General features: G+C 34.1%; 1 protein-coding gene across 1 annotated transcript; it reads right to left on the reverse strand.

Annotated features, from left to right (window-relative positions):
* Positions 1-1,072: 1,072 nt before the first annotated feature.
* LOC150084371 (hemicentin-1-like) lies at positions 1,073-26,589 on the reverse strand. The gene is made up of 18 exons (XM_090376205.1): positions 26,529-26,589; positions 24,068-24,190; positions 23,806-23,973; positions 19,420-19,698; positions 12,445-12,567; positions 12,168-12,353; positions 10,627-10,905; positions 10,220-10,342; positions 9,962-10,129; positions 9,148-9,243; positions 8,167-8,445; positions 7,516-7,638; positions 4,647-4,925; positions 4,176-4,298; positions 3,913-4,080; positions 2,385-2,666; positions 1,357-1,479; positions 1,073-1,263 (listed from the first exon to the last, which is right to left on the reverse strand). The coding sequence occupies exons 1-18, from the start codon at positions 26,587-26,589 to the stop codon at positions 1,073-1,075; spliced, it is 3,174 nt and encodes a 1,057-aa protein (XP_090232331.1).
* Between the last annotated feature and the right edge of the window lie 1,359 nt (positions 26,590-27,948).

Here is a 27,948-nt window from a genome sequence, read left to right on the forward strand (position 1 = left end):
TATTTCGTTAGAAATATTTCATCAATAAAAAGAATAATTTTACTATGAAAATCAAAATGAAAAATTCTGTTTAACCATCTAAATATTTTATCAGAACTACATATCTGACAGCAAAAAGAGAAAATAAATAAAATCTGATGCTTACCATTATCTTCTTCTGTACTGGCTGCACATAACGCTACAACAACCGCCATTACGCAGCCCAACTTGCGAGCCATATTCAGGCAAAGTAATTGGAATCTTCTTAGCATCAAACTGAAAATATTAAACTAAAACTATATGTGAAGAGAGGCTAAATGGTATAAGGAATAGCAAAGGTATACTCCTCACTAATATGGTCTTTTAGAAAACCCAATAGATATAGCAAATATACCGACAACGTGACACAACTGGGAGTTCCACACAAAGTAAACCAACTACCGCGACCTCTATGTTCTTAGCTATAAACTAACATAAATTATATATATATATTTTTTTTGAAATTGTACGCTAGTGAAATAAGAAATCCGTATTGGTCAAATTTTAAATAATAATGTGTACAACTACATTTGTACACGTTTTTGTATAAAATTACGTTTTGCATACAAATGAATAATCATTAATGTACATACAAAATAGGTAAAAAGGTTGGAGTTATCGACAGCAGACCAATAATAAGATTATAATATAAACAACATATTTTGATAATTATATAATAAACAGATCTTCAAAAAAAGCTAACTTAAAGTAAAAATGGGAAGAGGAGATTGAATCAAACAAAGCAAAATACTGCACTGATATTTCTATTTAAATAAATAACAAGAATCATTCTTAAGAATGATTATATAAGAAATAATATAAGATTCAAATATAATTCATTTTGGGTATATTAGTTCTTACTGGATATTTAATATATTCTAAGTAAAGTGAATTTACATATGACATTATCTGATAAAAATAAAGGCTAAAACTTGCATTTTTAACATGTCGTATACTAACATAAATTCCACAATGACCAATTCTTTTACGAGTCCAAAACTGCATTTTGTTTCAATAGATTCCACAATATACAGTAAATAAATAAATTATAGGATTATTTTAATAAAGTTACTTTACCAATAACTGCAACTGTGATCATTTTTGTCAAAGATTTTCCAATTCCATTCGAAGCAGCACAAAGGAAGGTACCCTCATCTTCCTTTGTCGCAGCATCCATATATAATGTTCCATTTTGAAGAAGTGTAATGCGTGATGAAAACGGAATATCTTGGAATTCCTCATTCACTGGAAATAATTATTAATTTAAATTAAGTTTGAAGAATTACAAATTCTGCAGAAGAAGTATGCACTCTAAGGAAACTGTGTCTGTTAGCTTACTTGGTAATTTCTTCTTCCACTTTACTTCTGGTAGAGGCTTACCAGATGCTTTACAGTTTACCGAAATAATGTCTCCTACCATGACCTCTACATCTTTAGGAATATGGATCCATTTTGGTGGAACTGCAGATAAAAAAAATGGAATTTTCATATTTGATCTTTCTGAACCAACCTAAAAATAGATTATTATGAACTATAATAGTTTTCTGTTTTAATATGACTCTCCTGCTGCTTTTATTCATGACTTTTATGTTTTACTACACACTTAGTATGATTAGTTCTAAATCTTCAATTGTATTTAGATTCCATTTCATTAATTCTAGAAAATTTATGCTAGGCTAACAGCGGGCTAATATTCAAGGAAAGGATAACAAATGGATGATATGCGATGGAAGGTTAACAAAGAGATTATATGCAATGCAAGGCTAACAACAATGGAACGATATGAAATGCAAGGCTAACAACAATGGAACGATATTAAATGCAAGGCTAACAACAATGGAATGATATTCAATGCAAGGCTAACAATGAGCTGATATGAGAGACCAAGATAACAATGGCGATGAGATCCAAGGCTAACAACAATGGAATGATATGAAATGCAAGGCTAACAAGCAGCTGATATGAGAGACCAAGATAACAATGGCGATGTGATCCAAGGCTAACAATGAACTGGTATGTATCGCAAGGCTAACAATAGGATGATATTCAGGGCTTGGAAAATCAGCCTATTCAGAATAGCCCAACTACACATGCTGTATATTTATTAGAATATTTAGATTTTTAACAGTCGCTGCTCCAGTAGCGAAATTAAAATTGGAAACAATAACAATCAAAATGGATATTAATTTATCGATTAATTTCAGTTGAACTGAACAAACATACACATTTTTTAATCCTTTGACATAATATAGTTGACACTTATTATACATTCACACGTGTGGTACATTATTATATTAAAATAATGTAATTGCATTTTAAATATTAGTAGTATGTATCTTTGAATATACACTATTTAAAACACTTACCTAGGATATTTAAAACTGCAGTAAAGCTGTCACTTCTGCCACCAGAGGTTACGCTACATGTATAATTTCCACTGTCATCCTCTCCAACAGGATCAATCACAATGTTAGATAAATAAGGAAAAGAATGAATTTGAATATGAGGAGACTGAGTGGTCACCACAACTCCATTTTTCAACCACTGAAACGTATTACTCTCGCCTGATGTAGTAGTACAAGTAGCACTTACTCTTGTTCCAAGTATGGAAGTATTAGGAAACATAAATGGCTGTATTTGGAAAATATCTGCAAGAAAGACGTAAGTAAACATTTAAACAGCGATTCATCTTAAGCGACTATTGTAAAAAGGGATATGTCGTGTTACAACCTCTTTGAGAAATGTCTTACATTAGATTCTCAAGTGCTATTTAGAATACAACATATGGATACATGGAATGGACTATAATAACAGATACTGGAGGCATTTCTTACGTTAAAAGAAAAAGCGCACATCATAAGGTATAAATTATTTTAATATACTTGGACTGATTATAATATCATATACAATTTAAGAAATAATAACTACTCGTGAGCCATTGCTTTGCAAAATGATTTTATTAGTTATGACATTTAATGTATTAAAATTATACATTATCAATATGGTAATTTTTAATAACGAATATAAATATTGAGATAACTGTTACCACACATGCTAGTATTCGCAATAACAAAGTAACACTTACCGTTGTTTTCTCCTATGGCAGCCGAATGTGAAGCAGCAAGAACCGCCATGATAGAACTAAACGTGGTAAGCAAATTCATTATACAGCCAGGAAAGAAATCATTAGCAAGGCTCTAATAGGCACTAAGATAATCGAGTATTAAAGGAGTAACTGAAACAAACTTATTCACAATTATTTCATTCTACACAAAGTATCACAATCAGTTACTAACACTATAAATTTAACATCTACCAGATAGTTCTTGTGGCGTGCAATAACTGACATCCATACAAAATTAAGACACTGCAGCGCCCTCTGCATACTGTTTTGTGTACAATAAATATGTCATTTAACCAGAGAAATAAATATTCGCCACACCACAAACTAAAATTTCTATCATTGCTGCACTTCTAAAAGGCATATAATTCTCTTTCTAGAAAAATAATATATTTCAAAAATAACTTCATTCTTAATTATTATGTATTGATTCAATTGAAAAACATATATGCAATTTTCATAGATTAATACTGTAGGTTAATTCAGACTAATTTGTTATATGAGAACTGGGTAATATATTTTAATAGGCATTATAAAATGCAGATTACATAAAAAGAATGCGGTACAAATTAGAACATGTGGATAGATCAAACCATTGGATTTATCGTGGATAAATCTTAACACCAAATTTTAAAATATTTAATTAATCTTAAATATATACTACAAACCAAGATTTAATTTTAGAAACAAATAAACAACAACAGAGACATCCATAAGATATCAAAATAAATACAGTTCATAACTGGTTTAAGAAAAGTATTTCATGGGCTTACCAATAACTGCAATAGTTATCATCTTTGACAAAGGTTTTCCAATCCCATTCGTAGATTCACAGAGAAAGGTTCCTTCGTCTGACTTTATTGCTGAATCGATATATAGAGTTCCATTTGGTAAAATTTTCATGTGGGGTGAAAAGGGGATATCATGAAATTCCTCGTGATCTGTAACAGACCCAGCGAAAAAAGTATGTCTACAAACACGAAATCACAATTTTTTCTATAATTCTCGATCAACGTATCTTTAAAAATGAACCTACTTCTTGATCTTTTCTTCCATTTTATTTCAGGTAAAGGTTTTCCAGAAGTTTTGCAATCTACCGAAATGATGTCCCCTACCAGGACGTCCAGATCTTTAGGGATGTGCACCCATTTTGGCGGTACTACAAAAAATGATGAGATCTAAGTTATTAATTTTAAAATATCTATACTTGGTTTCAAAAGGTATTTTATGTAACTCATGCATTTTAATATGATTTGATGAAAACAGTCAAAATTATTTAACTATTAGATTAACTACTCGATATAGTTCCTCCTCTTTCTCAGGCAGAAAGTCTCCTTAATTTATCCTACAACGATAGGATAAATGCGACTTTTTTATAATTCTAAAAAAGGGAAGATATCATGTCCCACTACACCACACTTATACCACTTCACTAAATCCTTTCGAAAGCTAATTATTCCATACCTTGAACAGTGATAAAAAAGGTATAATAGGAAAATTAACTCACCTAGAATTTTTAATTCTGCTGTGAAGCTGTCTCTCCTGTCACCAGTGGTAACAGCGCATGTATAGTTACCGCTGTCCTCTTCCTCAACAAGATCTATTGCAATTGTAGAAAGATCCGGGAAGGAGCGGATTTGGACATGAGGGGACTGAGTGATTTCAATTCCATTCTTAAACCATTGAAAATTAGTTTTTTCTCCTGATACTGTAGTACAAATTGTACTCACTCTTTGTCCAAGAACTGAAGTGCCAGGAAAGTTAAATCTCTGGATCTGCAGCACACCTAAAAATAATAAGTTATAGCTGAAGACAATTAGAAAAATTTGTATTGCTAATACTATTAAAGGAGGACCATAGTTATTCGTGTCAATCTAATAAAGTCTAATAACAAATTACTATACTTAATACAACTTTCACATTTATAAAGTATATATATCTATTATTCTATTAATTAAATAGAATGTTTTATTAAATATAAAATAAAACATATGAATGAATGAAGCTGAAGAAACATTTATTAAACCACATCCTAATGATAGATATTTTTGTATAATTAAAACGGTTAAAAGTAACTACCAAAATAAAACTACTCAAAACATAAAAGACGTTCGATTTTCAATATTCTGCTGAATACTCCAAAAAATATTTAGCTTTTGTTTCCAAGAATAAAGATAAGATAAAAATAAAGGCTGCATGGAAGCTATTAAAATTAGTTTATCGGACAGAAACATTACTATAAATTCATATCGATTGTAAAAGGAGTAATTTACACCATAAGCATTACTTTGAATTGCCTACGCCATCAGCAATACTGAAAAAAAAATTCCTTGGTTTTTCAAACCCCTTCGATGTAATCTTCACTGTTCCACATAGTTTTCTGTTGTTGCTGCTATACACTACTGTCAATTCTTTAAGTTACTTTTATCAAAGTATCGTGTAGAAAACAAAGTAGAAAATTCTCTTGCCTGCATAAAAATTGAAATAAGCCTGAAGTTGTTTTGGCTAAATGAATCCCAGAACTTTTAAACTGACTGGCAACTTTCGTGACTAAATCAGTCAATTTTTAGACTTGTAAAAGTTTATTTAATCACCGATTTCCAGAGCAGTGATATTCAAATAATTGGATATTAAAGTATTATATATCTTTTCGTTATGATAAAAACTAAAAGAGTAATTATTAAAATCGTCAGTTCATATTAAATAACCCCTGAAGCCACCCATTCTACTGATATTGCTAAAGTCAGCAATAAATAAAAGAAGAAATAAATTAAAATTTTCAATATCTGACAATTGCATCATTTAATTTCACATCAACGTGTAAAACGATTAAATATATATTTTTTAGTTAAGCTTTAAATAAAACTTATTATATCAAAACCGACATTTCGTTCTTTAATATGGGCAAACACAACAGCACACAAAATATGTTAATGTACTCCTGTGCAAATTATGCTTTATTTTTATCCACTAACTGGTCTGAATTATTAGGTGTAGCCGATGAACATATCCAGTACAATTTAACGATCTGTTTTTACAAAGTTATCCATAAGAATAAAAAGCTCAACGGTTTTTCTCTATTAAAAATATAAAAGTTGTGTACCAGAACTTTATATTAGGATGATACAAATTATAAAAAGATTCTTACCGTTATCTTCTCCTTTACTGGCTGAGCACAACGCTACAAGGGCCGCCATTAACCAACCACACTTCCCAGGCATATTCAGAAACATTTAGAGATTCTTGTTTGCTTTCAGACAGTGTAGAAAGAAGAGCTTGAAACTATATGCAGAATCTGATGATGGAATAGCGTACAACTATGAGAGAATACACAAATTACTGATACCATTTACGTGTTACAATGGCATGTATAAGATGGGTATTCTGGCAGCATAACACGACTACCATTTCCAAACAAAGTAAAGAATCCAGAGCGACCTCTGTGTTCTTAGAGTGGAACTAATATAAATATTTTCTATCATAATTTACGTCACTGAAGTCAAAAAACACTGTACTAGATCATATTATAACAAAGCTTTTCTATATTTCGCAACCATATTATTAATAACTTGCGTAAAATAAAAATTAATTTAAACTGGTCAAATATTCTCCATTATCATCCATATATAGGAATAACTTTAAAAACCTTTAACTCTATCTTAAATTATTTTGACCAAAAGGTTTATACCCATATTCTAAATAAGTCTCAAATGGCTATAATGAAATGATCCTTTTTTTCGCCCCCTACAGAATACGGGTAAAAACCTTTTAAGTTATTCAGGAAATGTAAAAGTAATGTCATAGGGTCAAGTAAAAACAATGATCCAATTACAATAGATAACAAAATTACTATCACTGTTAGCATTTTTTATCTACAACCACACCAGAAGAGAAACCAGTAAATTATTTATTACTACATGTGCATATTACTGAAAAGCTGTTAGTATCACACAAATTATAAGTTCTTAATACATTGAAATATTTAAGGAGAAAACCAGGATCGAAATAAAAATTTAAACTTGAAATCGCTTATAAATGTCTGATTAATTCTTGGTCTTACCAATAACTGCTATGGTTATTATTTTCGAGAGAGATTTTCCGATTCCGTTCGAAGCCTCACAAAGGAAGGTACCCTCGTCTTCTTTTGTTGTTGAATCAATGTACATCGTTCCATTTTGCAGAAGCTTGATGTGGGATGAAAACTGCACATCGTGAAATTCTTCGTGATCTGTAAGGAAGGCCTAATAATTAATATTTCATTCTTTTCTAGTATGAAGAGAAAATTAGTGCTTGCGTCAGTGGCGTATGCAGGTATCATCGTAAAGGGGGACATGGAAAAATTTACATTGGTCTAAATGGCATATGAATTAACTTACTTTTCACTCTTTTCTTCCACTTCACTTCTGGTATTGGTTTTCCAGTTGCTTTACAGTCAGCTACTACTGGATCACCAATCATCATTTCTAAGTCATTAGGGCTGCGAGTCCATTTTGGCGGAACTATATAAAAAGCAAAAGAAAAGTAAAACAAAAACTTATTTTATCCCTGTCGGCATTCGCCTATGCCAATTTCAAACCTACTTGTTATTACTAAGTTACTCTTACTACCTACTGAAATTTCAAAATAACAGAAACATGTGTCCACAGATCTTGCTGTCTAAAGGATACAGTACCTGATATCCTAAATACGCCACAAATACAGAAGAGAATACGGAACCGCGTATATGAAACCCCGTTTGTTAGTTTATGCATAATATACGTATATAAAAAAAAAACAATAAGTGACTGGATGCTTCATAAACGTGTAATGAGTTATATTATTGAAATACAGATAGAGTTTCACTTCTGTCTTTCATGTGGACCAAAAAGTATAAGAAATATTGCTATATCAAAGACAGCAATATCTGTGAAACACAAAACATCAATAGAATGTAATAGAGAATATTCCAAAGTTTTGTACTTAGCATACTTAATTTTTATATTTTAAATACCCAAATTTAACTACATTGGATGTACGTGGACACTTACCCAGAATATTCAAACTAGCTGTGAAACTGTCTCTTTTGCCACCAGACGTCACACTGCATGTATAGTTACCACTGTCCTCTTCCCCAACAGGATCTATCATGATACTCGAAATATCTGGGAAGGAACGAATCTGGATATGAGGAGATGGAATTATTTCCACTCCATTTTTGTACCACTGGAAAATGATTTTCTCTCCTGATGTCGTCGTACAACTTGCGCTCACTCTTTGTCCAAGTACGGAAGTAGTGGGAAAGATAAAAGGCTGAATCTTGAATACACCTAAAAAGCAGATCGCATTTTCACTCTTATTTCAATAATTAACTCTTAACGCGTATGTCTACAAGTATATTATTACTATGAGGAACATTGGGTTTTAGATATAACCAAATGAAGACGAGGCATGAGAATGCCAACTTTCATAAGTTTAATTAGCACAGTCTTCTTTAAAAAGAGAGAGCAATCAGAATTTTCGGATATAAATCTGCGATCAAGTTAACAACAGTCATTGTGAAAATGTAAAGTTTATTTAAGCAATATTCTTAAATCGATTTCAATGCGCTTTCTTTCATGAAAGTTTATATTATTCTAAACAAATGCGATAGCAATATTTAGGATACCACACAAACTTGAACTGTAATGTAACAATGGTGAAACCCTTGTCAAATGATTGTTAAAATAATCATTCCTACTGTCTCCTACTGTGCATTGATTGTTAACGTTCCGATTTTAATTTGATTCCGTCTGTGAACAGGCTCAGGACTAATGAGTCTTAGCAAAGGACTCCAAATGTATCCTGAGCGTGTTACGTATCCACATTGAATATTCTAACTTTTTCGTTGTAGAGCGTGTAATGACTTAAAGAACTAAAATTAAAGAGAAAGTGTATATTACTGAGTATTTCTGTTAACTCTATAAAAGTGCAGCACCATATGTTCACGAGCATTGAGTATTGCATAATAAATAAATCTAGTGGTTACTTACCATTATCATCTGCCCTTGAAGCTCCATACAACGCTAAAAGAACCGCCATTACACATCCAAAGTCGACAGGCATATTCACAGATAACTGGGAAATCTCTAATTCCAGACTGTAAAACACACTGATTGAAAACTGTATGGTTTGTAAATTACATCAAAAACAGCATACCTCGATGGAAAAGACAGTGCAATGCAAAATTCTCAAATGTATACACACAAAAAACAAAGGGAGTGTCAAATATTATGGCAGCGTTAAACTGCTTTCCAAACATAACTAGTGTGACTGCTGCGTCCTCTATGTACTTATTTGTGAACTAACTTTTTTTTAAAACTCCATCAAATAGGTAATGATCTTTACTCACATTCCAGCATATCATAATAAAATTTTATTGTTTAATTATTAATTCATTCTAAATATATTTGCACTATATACATTGCTGTCATTAATAAAAGTTAAAATAGCACATGTTCTTCAATTAACGAAATATTCAACGAAAATATTTGACATAAACAGCAGCTATAAATTTTATTATAAAAAATAAGCATATTTCCAAAGATAAATAATACTATATAATATAAAACTTGAGTTGCATCTAATGTACAAGAATAAGCTGTAATTAATGACTGCCGTATTAAATGGAAACTTATTTTATGCCACTTAATATTCTAACAAAACCAAACAGTAAAATAAGAACTTTAATTCGCCTGTCATATATTTGCATTTATTCAAATGGATATACTTATCATACAAATAAACAACAGTGAAAAGTAAAATATAAATTCCTATATGATAAATGTGCGATGACCAATATCTTACCAATAACTGCAACAGTTATAATTTTCGACAATGACTTTCCAATTCCATTAGAAGCTTCACAAATGAAGACTCCTTCGTCGTCTTTTGTAGCTGAATCGATGTGCAGAGTTCCATTAGGTAAAAATTTGACACGTGCAGAAAACTGGACATCATGGAAGTCCTCGTGGTCTGGAAGGTAGATCAAACATCATCAGTAATAAAAATTAAAACTAAGAGGAACAAATAATTGCTTCATAAACCAGCATTTAATTCATTTACTTTGTGATTTCTTCTTCCATTTCATATCTGGTGTTGGCTTTCCAGATGCTTTGCAGTCAGCTGATATTGTTTCACCAACCATTATTTCTAAATCCCTAGGAGTGTGGACCCATTTTGGAGGCACTGTGAAAAACATTAAAATACCAAATAATCTCATATTTGTCCAGGGAAGAAAAGTCTATGATTAGTTATAAAGTTATTCAAGATTACAAATTACAAAATTGTATGAAATTACAAAAGTCATTGAACTCAATTTGAAACTAAGCTATCACATGACATATTCATGTTTTTTAAACAATTATTACTCTTCCTTCTTTAATCCAATTACACTATTTGTGCTGAAACATTTATAACAAACCACTCGAACATTCATCTACATTCACTGGTTACTGTTTATAGTAACCTACCTTGAATATGCAAACTCGTGGTATAGCTGTCTCTCCTTTCACCAGAGGTCACGCCACACGTATAATTACCACTGTCTTCTTCTTCAACAGGGTCTATCATGATAGTAGAAATATCAGAGAAAGATCGGATTTGTATGCGAGAGGACTGAACGACTTCGACCCCATTTTTATACCACTGAAAGGTGATTTTCTCTCCAGATGTTGTTGTGCACATTGCACTCACTCTTTGTCCAACTACAGAAGTACCAGGAAAGATAACTGGCTGAATCTTGAAAGCATCTGAAAGAGATATTTAATTACAAATCACACACTTGTGGTATTAACGTAATATAATAAACAGATATTCTCTAAAGATTTCAAGCAGTTGTTTTAAGAACTATTAATTTTAGTCATCTTTCCTGGATAATTTAAAATATCCAGTATGAATTTAAAAATATTATACATTAAAAACAGTGTCTTACTAGTATTGTTCTGTTTCAAATAGCTGTCGTGATAAACAAATGTTTTTCAAACAATTTTTATGCTCATTTATTGTTCAAAATTTTGAAACTTTCGGGTCACATTAAGCCACAAGCTGTAGTACACCTGAGTGTCATAACACAAAGCTCAGTTTTCTTAATTTCTTAAGCGTGATGTATGAATATTAAACTTTAATTCTCTTACATGAATTGTACACTTAAAAGTGAAAGTAATAGTATCTGCTTTTATTTTTATCCAGTGGCATATTTAACATTCCATAACACAACAAACAAAATCATATTAATAGTACATAAGTACTTACCATTATGTTCTCCTCTACCGGCTGTCCACAACGCTACAAGAACCGCCATTACAGAGTGAAGTTTTCCAGGCATATTCACAGAGACCTTAGCGAATCTGGGTAATTCTAGCTGCAAAATACTGATCTGAAACTAATTTTCAGTACATGTAACAGGGGCCTAAACAATCAAGTGTGGCTATAGGATTCATAGGTCCTGAAGTTGCTTCAAATACACAATATAAACCACAAAAAGTATTAAGTATATCCGGAGAACGTTACGAAAGTAGTATTCTAAACATAAAAAAGTGACTGTCGCGACCTCTATGCATTTGACCATGAACTAAAAGACATGATCTTTCAAAAATATTCATTAAAAAGCAACACTTACTTGCTTATAGTAAAATATGAACTATTTTATAGATATACTTATTTGTATATGAGAAATACCAGAAATATGTCAATATAAATACAAAATAAGAAGACAACTTTCGCAAACAGAATACAAAAAATCGATCTAATAAACAAATGCAATTTTAAAATCAAATTTCTTAAAAGATCTGTCGTTCAGGTAAAACATTATACATTGTGCTAGATAAAGTATAAAGGCTTATAAAATTAATTCCTTCCTTCTATATACTTTCAAATTATTCAAAGGGTTATTCTCTACTATATAAATCATAATCAGTTGTGCATTTAAATATGTCAAGGAAAACTCATCCTTGAAAAACTGCAAATTCAAATTATGTAATAAAATGGCCAATGCCATTTTGTATATCCTTACCAATAACAGATATAGTTATAATTTTTGACAAAGATTTTCCAACCCCGTTGGATGCATCACATAGAAAGACACCTTCATCTTCTTTAGTAGCTGATTCTATGTGCAAAGTTCCATTTGGTAGGAGTTTAACTTGCGTTGAAAATTGAACATCGCGGAATTCTTCTTGATCTGCAATAAAGATGCTACCTTATCAGAAAGAAAAACGTTTTCTGAAAAAGTATTTCAAGAAAAGAAAGAAATAATCCTTTGACAATAAAGCGAATGTCTTTTAACTTACTTTGTGATTTCTTCTTCCATTTCATTTCTGGTGCAGGCTTTCCAGATGCCCTGCAGTCGGCTGATACTGTATTACCGACCATAACTTCTAAATCATTAGGAGTACGAATCCACTTTGGAGGCACTGTGAAAAATATTAAATAAATAAAAAGATTTTCTCCTTCTCTTGAAAACACATTTTAACATTGCTCAGAAATGGGAAAAAAAATTTATATTAATTCGGGTTCAGGAATGGTCGATCACAGTGGATTGATCTACCGAAATTTCTAGAAAATTGGCCTTGGATTTAAAAAAAAAGATTTTTTTTAAATTCAAGGCCAATTGGTTTTCTAAGCAACACAGTTTATGAACATTAATGCAAAAGAGTTTATTTATACGCAATAAATGTTTGGGTAAGGAAATTTTGTTGCAATCATGCAGTACTTAGAAGAAGAAGTTTGAAGTTGTCAGTTCATGCGTTTTGCAACAAGCAGGATTAATGCAATGGTCTTAATAGCATCTGTTTTTTTTGTAATACAAAGGAATTCTACAAATTGTATTTACCATAAATTTAAAAAGGGCAAAAAGGAAGAACACAAAACAATATTAGTTATTAACGCAAACGTGAAAGCGCACTCAGATTCACCATATTTCTAGGAATAATTTCTAGGTCATTTGGCCCCAAATGGACATATTTCGATTTTTCTTTCACATATTACACTAGGAATCTCCCTATTAGAAGACCTGTAGTAATCTGCCATCATGTTTATATACTACCTTCCCTGTTGGTTCGTTTTATTTCCTTTATGTCTTCGTGGAATTGCTCGTCCTATTTCTCACTAACGGAATTGGAATAAAACTTTCAAAAAACCAACTAGATTTTGGTAACCTTTTAAATAGAATACCTTGTCGAAAGATTATATATACATAAGTAAAATGCCGCATAAGAAAAAAATAAATCGTATATTTTATATGTGTATACATATTAACAGCTTGTAAAAACTTAAAAACTGCTGACACCTGGTCATCATCGGATAAAATCTGACAGCGGCTCAGTCAGATGGTTAAAAGCGATAAAACGTGCATTTCTAAAATTTGTACTCACAGTTAAAACATGCTTAATGGATAAAACGATGTCACATTGCTTGCACATAGGCGAGTTATCAGCCCTCATAACAAAGGAATGTCAGATGACTGTGTCCTATGCGGAGCCGAGCAAGAACAATCACTCTTTACAATCCCTGCGCAGACTAGACTGACATAGTTTGATTACAACCTTAATCTGATATAATTGGTTTGTTACCTGCCAATGCCATTGCGTATATAACTTATTACTCATTATTTGCTTATAGTCTGTACAGGGTACTGACAGGCCAAGATTATTGGTCGAGGCTGTTTGTCTGCAGTATCAGCCAAATCGTTTCCGCTAATGACGACGTAGCTAGAGTTCCAACAGAAGTGGATATTAAAATCCACATTCATAGAGAGTACATATCATCTGCTGAACCCGGTACAGGGTTGTATGAATAGCGTATCTCATCACTGATAAAGTCCCTCTAGTGCACCCAAAGAATAGGTGTATATATTGGCGAGCTTTATGTGATTTAAAGCTAACTCTATAAAGTGCAGCTCTGCAGTGTATACGCTGTATCAGAGGAATCTGTTCAGATATAGTACTGTCTGGAAAGACAACAGCAGATTCCACAGACGATTCCGACTTAGATCCCTCTGTGTAAACTGACAAGAAGTTAGAATGTCTGCCTCGGTGTTCTGAATAGAACTGATGGTAGACGGGGTATCAGACTTCATCCAGTTCTTAAGGGAGAAGTCACACGTGGTAGTTGAGCATGCTAGGGTGGAAGGAGCTGCTTTAGTGATCGTGCAACCTATCTACCGTGATGTTAAACTGTCTGAGTAGCTTTTGGACACGAATACCGAATGAACGGTTGGCAGTCTGACAAGTGTTGAAGATTTTTCAACGTGGCTCAAAAACGGAATGTCCATGTGAGGTAGTCTAGCAGGGAGTTCAGCTTAAAGCATACTGTACAAACAACTATTTCGCCGAAGTGAGAAGGATGTCTCATTTGATTCCACATATAGGCTTTGGATAGGAGTTGTTCTGAATGCACCAGTAGCAATATGAATATCCTGATGGTGAATGGGGTCAAGCCAAAGAAGGAGGCTATTTCTGGGGGGCGCATATACTGAAGACCCATAATGTAATTTTGATCGCTCAAGTGCACGATACAGGCGGAGTAAAGTGCACCGATCTGCTGCTGCTGTTGTTGTTGTGGGGATTTAATGGCGCATAAGCTGCTTTGGCTATAATGCGCCTATTCATTTATTATATAAAGAAATCAGATATTCTGTAATCAAAAGAGATTAAAATCTCCAGTTTTCTTGAGGAAATTAAAAAAATTCGGAAAGATTTACTCTGTCACCAATCAGATTCTCTAGCGTTATTTGTTTACGATGATTAACCAGTGATAGTGGGGTTGAAGTTCTATTTTGTTTATGGTAGGGGCAGTAAATGAGAATATGTTTAACAGTCAGATTTAAAGAACAACGTGGACACTGTCACTGATCTGCAACCCAAGAAGTAGAACACAGAGAATGTTCGACCTTCTCATGCACTTTGTGTATGAGAAGGTCGTATAGATTACGAATATGTTGGAGAAATCGCAATCTTTTGTTAAGTTGAATCCCAAGAATTTCGTCCCCAGTCCTAGTGGAACAGTGTTTTCTGCAAGTCATAATTCAGGTTACGCTTGCAACAAAATTAATGGATGCAAACGGTCTTCTGCGATGAGAACCTGAAACCATTGGCTAACCATTGGTCCAGGATTAAAGGATATCAATGGTTTGTTGTAGTTTCTCGATAACCCTCATGTTGCATTACTGGGAAAATATGCCGAAATCATCGACATAGAGCGCATTGTTTACGGTTGGAGGAAGTTGTTCGGTAATTGGGTGTACTTTAATGGTAAAAAGCGTAAAGCATAAAACAGATCGCTGTAGTACTCTCTCCTCAAGGAAAAAGGATCGAGAGAGAGAGAGTAGATCCTAAACGAACTTGAAAAAAAGAGGAGAAAAAGTTTTTAATAAAAATGGGAAGGTCACCTCTTAGACCGAGGTTATAAAGATCGTTTAAAATAACAAATCCTCAAGTTGTCATGCCCTTCTTCCATATGCAAGAAGATTGACACCACGTACTTTCTTTTTAGGAAAGCATTTCAAATAGATGTTTCAATTCTAAATAAGTGGTCCAAAGTGGACCTGTTCATTCGGAAGCCGCAATGAGTGCAGAGAGAAGATCATTTGATTCTAAGGTATCATAAGAAACGCGTTGACCATTTTCTTTCATATTTTGCATAAACAGCTAGTCAGGGTAATACGGCAATAATCTGCTAGGAATTTAGGATATTTTTTGGCTTACAAAATAAGAGTCGTTTCCTTGCGACAGATGTCCAGAAACTGTCTTCAAGTAAGATTCTGTTGAATAGGAAGATCAAGTGATCCATGGAAAAGTGTTTAATCATTTCATAATAGATATCATCTGGTCCAACAGCATTTTCCTTCGTAAGAGTGAGAGCTGTTTTCAGCTCATGAATGGGGAATGGCCCTTCACTAAATACATAGACTGTGGGGATTGTTTCTGAGATGATAGATAATGTTTTTCCAAGCGCATCGGCTATTGCAGTTGAGTGTTTAATAGTGCATCCTTATATTCCAGGACCGATAAGCGGTGTACTGTGTATTTTCCCTTCATTTTCTGGATATTTTTTTCCCAAGACCACCTTACAGCTGATAGTTTGGATAACGGAAGAAATAAAAGGGATCCAGGATTCCTTTTGGTTCTGACGGCGGATATAACTTGCTTTAGTGCGAGCGCATTTAAAGGCTATGAAATTAACTGTGAAAAAAAAAAAAAAAGGGATATCGTCAGTAGATGTTTTTGGAATTGCAAATGCCGCTGCATGGACGATAATTTCTATAATGTACGTGATTTCATTGACAGGCTCGTGACTGACTGTAGCGACCTTAAAATTATCAGGTGTTGGAAGACATTGCCAATCTGCCACAGCGATAACCTAAAAGGAAGACGTGGTCTCCCACCAGGTGAACACGGGGAAGTGATCACTTCCATCCGGGTTCTCCTCCATTTTCCACGTAAGTAAAGGAAAGAGAAGGGGAGAGAGAGAAAGGGAGCAGATGGAAAGATCAATGGCAGAAATCGTACGGGTAGGCATGTTGTAGATGTTTTTCCCATATTTAAAAGGGAAAGGTCATTGTTAGTGAGCATATGCTCTATGGTTTCCCTTCCACTGATATCAGCCGTAATCCACAGGGTGTGATGTCCATTAAAATCCCTAAGAATTAAGAAATGGGGAGACGAGTGCATTATAAGATGTCACAGTTTTAGTACCTTGGGAATTTTAGAAGGCACAGATATAGGAGTAGTAGATGATTGGTCTTTCTAGGCAGGTGTATGTGAGCTTAGTAAGTAGCGAGCGACGGGAGTAAATGACTCTTATGGTGTTGTCATCTCCTTTTGTATCCCGACTCTATACTTCCAGGAAACCTTCTGGACGTATGAGAGCTGTCACTATTTACTGATTGGATGCGTTTCCTGGTTTATTTGTAGGAAAAATTCAGTTTTGTTTCCACTTTTTGAATTCCTTTCTTTTCCTTCTACTTCTGATATGCTCGAGATTATGCAGGGTGTTCTCCTTGGCAATTTGCACAAATTCGTTTTGAAGCTGAATATTCCTTGTTTTCGTGATCTTTTAGCACCACATTGATCAATGGAAGAAATCGTGCGGGTTACCCTAATAGGCTATTTGTGAGAGGCTGTAATTCTGGCACTTAAAACACTTCGTCGGATTTGGAAAGTATGTCCTTATTGGAAATTTTAAGTAGCCTGTCCTGATAGAAATTGGAAACCGTGGGGGTTGATTGTATGGATGATAACTCTATTAGGGACAAGATTCCCATCCTTTCGCATCGGTATTCACTTGACAGCTGTCACTCCTTGGTTTTTAAATTCAGAGCAGATTTCTTCCTCGGAGACATGAAGATTCCACTCTGCTATGGCATGACGTGAAGAGTTCAAAGTTTTATGTGGGGTTACGATAATAGATATTCTAGCTCTCAAAACTTGTTGAGCATGTTTGGCACAAGAGGTGCACTTATGAAGATGATATTCTGTAATCCACTGAAACGTCTTCTTTTGTTTTCGCATCAGATAAACTTGTATATTGGTTGCAAAGGTACTTAAAGCGGTTACCGTCTCTTTCCAACGCCTTTTCAAATTGCTTCGGTCGTAACGAAACGTTTGTTGAAGACATTAGAATTTCACAACTTTTTAACATCGATGCAATGCTGTCGCTGCGTGGCAACCGCTTTCTTGTCCTTTATCTTTAATCTGCTCTCTTATCTCATTCACGTATGATACATGGCATGATTGCTGATCTAACAATGTACATACAATCTTCAAATCTCCACAACGCTATGGAAGTCAATTATGTTCTTCATATTTAACTTTTTTGAGGTTCCCCCCCCACTTATGAAGGAGACTTTCCGGAAAAGTTTTGGGCGAATCGATGGAGAGTCTCTACTCATTTGGTTTCATATACCAGAGCTCCTAAACAAGTCATTAATTCAAAAGTAATGACTGAAAATGGACAAGTGACTTTCCCGAGAAACTACGGAACAAGTATCCTCTGATAGTGTTTGCTCTAGGAAATTGAGGTCTATCCTGAGCTTGGAGTCTTGATCTCAGGATGTCCACAGAAAATTATGGAAGATGAAAATTTTTTCACACAAAAATGGCTCGTTTTGTGTGAACTTTATGCAATTCACATATATTTTCATGCTGGGAAATCTCAATACAATTTCTTCATCAGATTCTGAAGATGAACAGCCTCACAGGTAGCACAGTTGGTAGAATCGCCGTCCTCCCCACATCGGGTGAAAAAGACCTGAGTTCGAGTCCCGTCGATGACAGGAGGAATTTTTATGGTGCTTTTTCACTTACACGGATGAGTTAGTCGGTCTCAGGCGAGGGTGGCATGGTTTTTTCTCCAGGAAACTCGGGTTCTTCGTCCAGCAAACAGACAATCGACACGCAATTTATAGCCAGTATACAAGGAGCAATATGGCCTTAGTCGCTGATGCTCCTAAAACCCAACTACAAAAACTATCTGCTAATGAATTTGTACTGAAAGTTCTTGGTCAATGCATGAAAAATCGTAACGTAGATCAAGTCAATACACAATGAATCTTAAAAATTCTTATATTGACTTCATTTTCTCAACTATTCAACACAGTTGTCTGAAACTTTCTACAGAAGTATAATTTATCATGGTCGCCTAGTTTCATCCCAAAATATGCCCTCTCCTCAATCGAGCAAATGAACAGCAGTGTATCGTACAGACTAAGCTCCACTTCAAGAAACTTCAAATTCAAATTATTTTGATAGTACCAGGGCTTGTCACTGAAACTTTCTACAGAAGTATAATTTATCATGGTCGCCTAGTTTCATCCCAAAATATGCCCTCTCCTCAATCGAGCAAATGAACAGCAGTGTATCGTACAGACTAAGCTCCACTTCAAGAAACTTCAAATTCAAATTATTTTGACAGTACCAGGGCTTGTCACTGAAATCTAACGCTGTCTTGTGCTATGCATTCTCAGTACTTCTGGAACGCTCGTTGTTTTCCATCATACTAGAAAAATAAGTAACCAGTGGTCGCTGATCTTGTAACAATAAAAATAGAATATGATTTTTACGTATTTTATTCAAATTAATCTAAACGAGTATGACATTTGTGAAAAATTAGTGTGCAAGGAAGAAAAATGGGTCATTTTCGAAACTGGCATATTTTTGTCAATGAAGGACACATACACTTAGCTGGAACACAAAAATAACTGTAGGCCTTTGTTATCAATAACAATATCTGCACTTAAAACAATAATATTTTCAATACAAACTTACCCAAAATATTCAGACTGGTGGTGAAGCTGTCTCGCCTACTACCAGAGCTAACGCTACACGTATAGTTACCACTGTCATCTTCTTCCACAGGATCTATCACAATGTTCGAAAGATCAGAATACGAACGAATCTGAATATGAGCAGATTGAGTGATTTCGTCTCCATTTTTATACCATTCAAATATGATTTTTTCTCCCGATGTCGTTGTACACACAGCACTCACTCTTTCGCCAACTACTGAAGTACTGGGAAAGATCACTGGTTGTATCTTGAATACACCTGAAATTTTAATTATATTGATGCGCTTTAGCTTTTGAAATATTTTAGCTCTTTTTGTTCAACTGAAGATGAACATATTAATAAAATTACGTGCTGCGATAAAATAATATCTTAATCAGTGAGGTTTAAATGAATTATCGCATAGAAGAAATGGAATAGTTAACATATCGACGTTTTAGCAATAATACAACCGCTAGACTATTCATTTATTATGTGGCATTTGAATGTTAGCTTATTTCGCACTTTCTGTTTTAATGTGCCAGAAGGCTGAACAAATAAATCCTTCGAAATGTATACATTTTCCGTTTCATGTAATTTATGATTTCATAAATGAAATTCGAATTTAATTGGAGCATGATTTTGAGTCAACGATTAAAACATTTTTATTTATATTATGCAGTGCAAATTCATTAATATTATTATTAGTAGCTCTCAAGGTATGAATTTTTTTAAAAAAACTTATTACTTAAGTCTAAACTTTATTTTAGAGAAAACTTATAAAAGTACTACAATTCGATAGTATTGTATAAATGTTACTCACGTTTTAAAATACATTTATGATATTTAGATTTCGGTTATTTTATATAATGGCTTACATTATTATTGTTGTTGTTGTGGGTTTTTTGGCACAAGGACCTCCTGGGCCATATTGTGCCTTTTCATTAACTTATGACTGAGTCTTTAATATAATGGTTATCAGAGGCGATTATATATATTTATGCTTTTCAAGTATTATCTAAACAGTGCTTCCAAAGTATGTGTAGTAAAATTAAAGGTTCCTGAAGATTGGATAGAGAATAAAAACTGGATTTCCGGTTACTTGAGTATTTAGAGCATTCTATTAGGATATGTTTAATTGTTAGCTGGGTTTGACAGAAGGGACATTGAGGAAGATTTCTCCCATAAGCAAGAACAGATGAGTGGTATAAGAGTGACCAATACGGAGTCTTGCCAAAATTACTTCTCATCTGCTTTTCCTGAAACTAGAAGTCCACAACTGAGGTTCTTTTTTAAGCTGAAATAGTTTATTATTCGCTTGTGTTTGCCACAGATCAGTCCATTGAAGCCTATATGCTGTTTTAACAGTGGATTTATAATCAGTGTATGATGGCTGAAAACTTGAAAAGCTAAACTTGTAAGTTGCTTATTATTACAAGCCTTGTGATTTAGTGAAAATCAATTGTCTCTGTGTTTTATAGGTATCGTTCCAATTCATTTATAGGGCAAGCAGTAATATATATTTTTTGTCTCATTTCCATTTTATTTACAAATATTAACATGCTATGTAAATTAAACTAACAAAAAACATTGCAGTGTATGACTGGAAAGTGTGAGGGGCGGATAGACATTTACCACCAACCTCAAACAAATGCCGGAAGAAGCAAGATATCCATCTGTCCGTTTATTAGAGATAGAGCCCAAACGAAAGCACGTTTGGGCTCTATCTTCATTCTAAACCCATTTAATTGTCTTTTAAAATAGCCCACGGGGCTATTTTAAAAGACAGTTAAATGGATTTAGAATGAAGGTACCATTTATTGAAGGTGGCTGCCCGATGAAATGATTGCTTCAATACAATGTACAGTGATTATGAATGAGGGAGTTTTTTGTTTTTTTTAATTCCTTACACAGATATGTTTACTATAATAGATGCTTTAAGTAGATATAAATTTGTATTCTCAAGGTTTTATTTGTTAGATGTTCAGGTTTCTTATAATTAAGCTTCTTTTCTCGAGAAAAAAAAATTAGTTTGAGTTGATTATTACTATATTAGAAAACAAAGGCGATTTTAAAAACTGGATTAAACACCGTTCTGACAGCACTTGTTCATATTTATAGGTAACAAAGGACCTCCATATTATCGTGAGAGTATTACATTATAATGTTTTAGATGCAGTGCATATTACAAATGTATCTATTATAATGACAATATTTATGATGTAACAAAACTTCTAAAATAAGGGGAAATATTTATTACTAAGTATTTTTCTTAAAAATTTAAAATGCGTACAGCACAAGGACATGAACATTCGTTATTACTCCGTGTATAAATATACTCGACTACTTACCATTGTCGTCAGCCATAGAAGCTCTGCACAACGCTATAAGAACCGCCATTATGCATCCAAAGTGAACAGGCATATTTAAAGAACTGGGCACTATCTAATTTCAGGCTGAAAAACACACTAATTGAAAATTATGTGGGTTATGAATAACTTCAGAAACAGCATATACCAATGGAACGAACACTTCACTGCATCTTGCTCAATATATACACACAAAAACCAAAGAAAGTGTCAAATATTATAGCTGCGTTAAACTGGTATTCCGAACAAAACTAATGTGACTACGGCGACCTCTATGCGCTCATTTGTGAACTAAAATAACCTTTTTTAGCTCATTCAAACTCGTGATGAGTGACACTGATATTCATGATAGCAAACGTTATTTAGAATTGATTCATTTTAAATAAATTTTAAATTGTATGCAGTACTGCCAATGATAAAAGCAAGAAAACACAAGTCCTGCGATTTATAAAATATTTAACGAAATATTTTACATAAAGAGCAATCATAAATTCATAAAAAGTAATCATACTTTCAAGAACATATGTTATGAAATAATTGAAACGTAAAGTATCCTTTATGAACAAGAATAAGTTACGATCCTGAATAAAATCTAAAAGGAAAATAAGAACTACTCTGTATCATATAAAAAGGACACTTATCATTATCTTGTAATACAGGGTGTGGCAAAAAATATATACACATTTCATGCCTGAATATTTTTATTCGTCAATAAATAAAATACTTATGTACTAAGAGAAACAATTGTTTTGTTGAGTCATTCAACCAAACAATTGTTTGGTTGAATCAATTGTTTCAATTGATTCAACCAAACAATTGAGCGACAACCAAGAGAAAGTGTTGTAGTGGAATAGTTGCACAGAAAAACTCAATGTCGTACCTAAGTTCTTCGACAGTACCTGGTTTTCGATTTAACACTTATCCTTCAGGTAATCCTATAATTATAAGTCCGATCGAGTCAAACCAACCGAATGTGGCGGAAATTTACTTTCACCGGCATATCAAACTGTGTGGAAATTCAGCGTCAAGGTAGGCCCTGACATCAAAACTGAAATGTGGTGGAGGTTTTCATCTCGATAACAGCAAACGTCCTCATTCCCTCGCATCTGTAGATGGTCCAGGAATGAAGCATATTAAGGTACTCAAGCATGAGTAACTTTCCCCTCAAATTGATCTGGTCCAGAAATAATCCTTGAAGACACACATAACGAAAGTCTTAGCAAATTTACTGTATTGTTCACATGAACGTTTGCATTCATTAGAGATGAATACACACACATATTGTAGTCTTTAATACCACTGAGCTTCTAAAGATGCTTCGTCCGACCAGTAAATCATATCTGTTTTTTTTTTTTTCATCCTTGTTCCCCTTCTTTTAAAATCACTCAGAAAGCTTGATATTCTCATCAGGATCATTTAAGTCAGGGCACGGAAAAGCTTTGAGATATGCAGTTTCCACTGACCAGATCTCAGCATTCAGTGTGCACATGCCCTCTTGTTTTCAGTATGATGGACACACCTTCATAAATATATTTCTGACTATTGCGTAAATGCTTTTAATATCACAGCAGATGCAGTGACCCGGTGAGGTACTAGTCTTCCAGAAAATCCTTTGTGAATGTCTTATACCTTTTCATCCGCCTCAAATTGATCATGAATTTTCGTAATTTTTGGTCGAGTCTCAGGTTCAGTAGTAAATTCGCTTCTCCATAGTCCTTGCACATCGCACGCATTCTCTGTTTTTCAGTACCATCTTAAAACTCCTTTATGTTGTTATAATATCAAGTTAGTATGCTCTTTTTTGCATTATGGTCCGACTCATGGATAGAGCACGGTGTCAGTCAGATTAATGAAATCCGGAAAATGCACATTTGGTATAATATTAATATACGTATAACATATGAATAACTTCTTTCTTGATGTTGTATACATTTTTCAGACTCCCTGTATTTAAAATATAAAACATAACAGAGGAAATCTAAATTCACATTATATGACAAATCAGCGTTGAAAGGCTTACCAATAACTGCAACAGTCATCATTTTCGATAACGACTTTCCAATTCCGTTAAAAGCTTCACAAATAAAAACCCCTTCGTCATCTTTTGTAGCTGAATCAATATGCAGAGTTCCATTCGGTAAAAATTTGACAAGAGTGGTAAAGTGAACATCATGGAATTCCTCTTGATCTGCAAGGTAGATTCAATATCGGATATAAAAATTACTTCTGAAAGGGATACTGAGAGGAAAAATTATGGCATTAAAACTATACAATTTATTTACTTTGAGATTTCTTTTTCCATTTAATTTCTGGTGTTGGCTTTCCGGATGCTTTGCAGTCGGCTGATGTTGATTCTCCGACCATAACTTCTAAATCCCTAGGAGTGTGAACCCATTTTGGAGGTACTGTGAAAAAATAAACATTAAATAGTAAAATAATTAATAATCTATTTGTCAGGGAAGCAGGTTATCATTACATCAAATTGATTAAAGCTCATTTCATCTATATTTGGGAGAAGAACATAAATGGGTGAGGACCGAGTCACTGATTCAATACTTTCAACAATGACTATGGTGTTCGATTATTTATCCAAAACTATTTGCCGATAGTGGATAGTTATTTTAAGGATCATGTTAAGTAACCAATTCGCTCACTGTATGATAATTTTTTAAAAATATTTCGATGGAACTCTACACTAATAATCATGTTACAAATTTTATTTTTAAGGAACAGTTAATCAGTATACGTCTGTTTCGCGCAACGTTTTCATTATGAAAACGGACAGCAACAGCAGTTGCTTTACAATTAGTTGTGATCAGTTCGGAAATTACTCATAGCAATATGTAGCTGGCTTTTCTTATTAAAGTGTAAAAATCAAGGTGCATATTAACATCGAAACCTGAAAATAACTGCAGACTAGCTCAGAGCTTGCGTTTCCGGTCATTGTTTTGTTGTAATACAGGGTGGGCCAAAAGTAGGTATACAGTACTGATCGAGTATACCTCTCTCTCTCTCTCTGTATATATATATAGCCATGATATAAAGGGTTCGAAACGTAGGTATACAGTATTCTATAACTACTTTTGGCCCACCTTGTATAAAATTTCTTCTACAAAGTCAAAGTCCAGAGGAATTGCATCATGTTATGTTCAAGAATGTTTTCATAGCCATCTTTTTTTAAAACTCCTTCAATTCTGACAATGCCGCCCACTCCAGAAAAAAAAAATAAATAAATAAAATAAGCAACCCCAGATCAAGTTGAAACTACTACCGTGCTAGACTGTAGGCACTAAACGGTGCGGTACCATTTTAATTCAGTTGATCGTCTCACATAAACTCTAAGCTTGGATCCAAAAAAAATTAAAATTAATTGGGATTCATCCGTCCACAGTACGTTTTCTTCACTCTTGAATTGTTCAATGTTCATGGCTCTCAGCCGAGACCAACCGTTTCTTTCCATTTTCCGGTTTTACTAAAGATTTCTGGACCGCTACACGACCATAAAGACCTGCTTGCTTAAGACGAAGTTTTACAGTGGATATAGACACAGGAATATCTCTGATCCTCTTGAACTCAATTCGGTTTTCAGGTTCAGTAAGTCGTTGATTGCGTTTAGCAATCAGTGTTGTTGTCAATTATTGAGCTTCCGCTGTTACGCGCGGTAGTCCTGATAGTGGTTTTTCCTTTAAACTACCAGTCTCCTTGAATTCTCGAATGGTAGTTTGTACTCCTTGAAAAAAAAAAAACATTTCAAGGCGTACAACTAGTTTTTTTTTTTTTTTGCAAATGGAATAACTTTTATACAGAGCTATAATAGCACTTCTTTGTTCAACATTCAGTTCCTTATTTCTTACCATGTTTATCACGAAACACACAAACGTACACCAAACACTCTTTCTGAATGACAGGTATTCGATTTTATAAGTTACAGCGATACTTTAGAATCATCTACAATCTTCTATAATATTGAAACAATACTCCCAGTTTCTAGAATATTCTAGAATCATCTACAACATTATACCACACTAAGGAGTCCTCTACACCTTTTTGGAATATTCTAGAATAATCTAGAAATTTCTTAAATATTATTTACGTTTTTGATTTTCATAAATAACAGAAAATAACCAAATCGTGTTTACGAATTTTAATAAAAATTGGTAAACAAGTTGGTCCTATTTTAATAAAAACTTTGAAAATTAAATAAAATTAAACGTGATTCCAAACTTTTAGGCGGGAGTATATTTTATAGATATGGGAGTTCGGAGTAGCGTGTGCTGAGTGCAACTGTTTGATATTGCAGAGAGATATAGCATTCTTTCCCAACTGATTAAAGTGTGTATCGTGTGAGGCAGAAACGCACATTCAAGGTGTAACAGGTAGAGCTGTGTCATGAAAAGCATTACTTAAATCGACATTCCAAGTCTGAATAAGCTCTTTAATCCTGTGCGAGGCAGGTCGGTTTTCATGTTGTTTACTCTCATAAAGGAATCCCACCGAGTATTGTAAATATACTCTCTCAACTGGGATGCGATAGAAGACTCTCGATCTTAGCAGCAATGCTTAGAGAAGAAGAAAGAAGAAAAATGTGGGTGAGCTGACTGTACCCGATTCATGCTCTGGCCAGGGTGACTTCTTCTTTTCTGTTTACACAAAAACTAGAGACCCATAACTGTGGTTCAGGTTTTATTTCACGGAGCTTGTTATTCAGTTGAGCTTGCCATAGAAGTGTCCATTTTTCCTTACATCTATTTCTTATATGGGATCTGTAGTCCATATATGGAACGTAGTAATCTGGCGATGCCATGTTGGATGAATGTTTGGCTGCATAATCTGCTTTTTCATTCCCTGATATCCCAATGGATCCAGCAAAAAATGACTACTTGCTTGTGATCATGGATATGCATCAGCTGAGTTTTTATAGATTTTATTAAGGGATGCGTTGCCGAGGAGGAATTTTGAAAGGCTGAAAGTGAACTCTGTCTGTGAGTCAGTATATATTACAATTTTTTGGATGGACAGATGGAGAATGTTTTCTAAGGCAAGCTTGATGGCACATAATTCAGCTGTATGTAACTTTTGCATTCAGTGGGAAGTGAAACGTATAGGGAAAGACAGCTGCAGCACCGACTCCACTACCAGACTTTGATCCATCAGTATATACTTGTGTAAAATTTGGGTAATTTTGTGTATGAGCAGTATGCAGTTGCTGTATATTGGTATTTGCTAGTGAATGTTTTCCCCAGCTTAGGAAATAGCTGTCGCAGGATGGTCTAATAGAAAACCATGGAAGATCTGAACTGTTTGTATCTTTGAGGATTTTGTCCAGATGTATATTTCAAGTTTGTGATAAAGCCTGCAATCTGATGCCAGTAGGCTGAGCTGCTCTAGGTTTATTTATGTAGTACACTGTGAACTGTGGATCATTAAGTATTATTAATGATCATTACGTACATTAAGTACATTGTGAACTGTGGATCATTAAGTATTGGCCTAATGGAGTGAGCAGGTAGACTTTGAATTTTGGCTGCATAGTTCAGAAGTAGCATCTTTCTGCTGAGACTGAGCGGAGGTTCATGGGCTTCGATATAAAGACTTTGTACTGACCATGTCCTATAAGAGCGTACAGCAATCCCGAGGGCAGAATATTGAATAGGGCAAGACGTGCTAGCACGCTTTCCCTAGCGGAATCATATACCGGGGCACCATAATCGAGACGAGATCTGATTAGGGCTCTATACAAGTGAAGTAAGGTGTAACGATCTGCACCCCATGATGTAGAAGAGTCTTAGTAAGAACTTACTCTTAGTAAGTTCATTTTTTGGCAAGCAGTCCCTAAATGTGTAATATATTCAGAGAAGTTCAGTTTATTATCGAAATTCAGACCAAGGAGACGAATTCTATTCATAACCGTGATGGGATGATTTGTTAGGTGTATCTCTGGATCTGGATCTGGATGCATCTTTCGTTTATTGCAAAAGTGAATGACTCTTGATTTCTGATAGGATAGTCGGTAACCATTCTGTGTCATTCATAGCTCAATATTATTAACTGAGGTTTGCAGTTGCCTTTCAATAAAGCTCATGTTTTGTAAACTGCAAGAGACAGTCAGATCATCGGCATAAAGGTATGAATTTACTGCGTTGAGAATATTTTTGGTCATGTG

Source organism: Mastigoproctus giganteus, chromosome 6, assembly GCF_048544385.1.
Source record: "Mastigoproctus giganteus isolate SK-2022 chromosome 6, ASM4854438v1, whole genome shotgun sequence".
NCBI lineage: Eukaryota > Metazoa > Arthropoda > Arachnida > Uropygi > Thelyphonidae > Mastigoproctus > Mastigoproctus giganteus.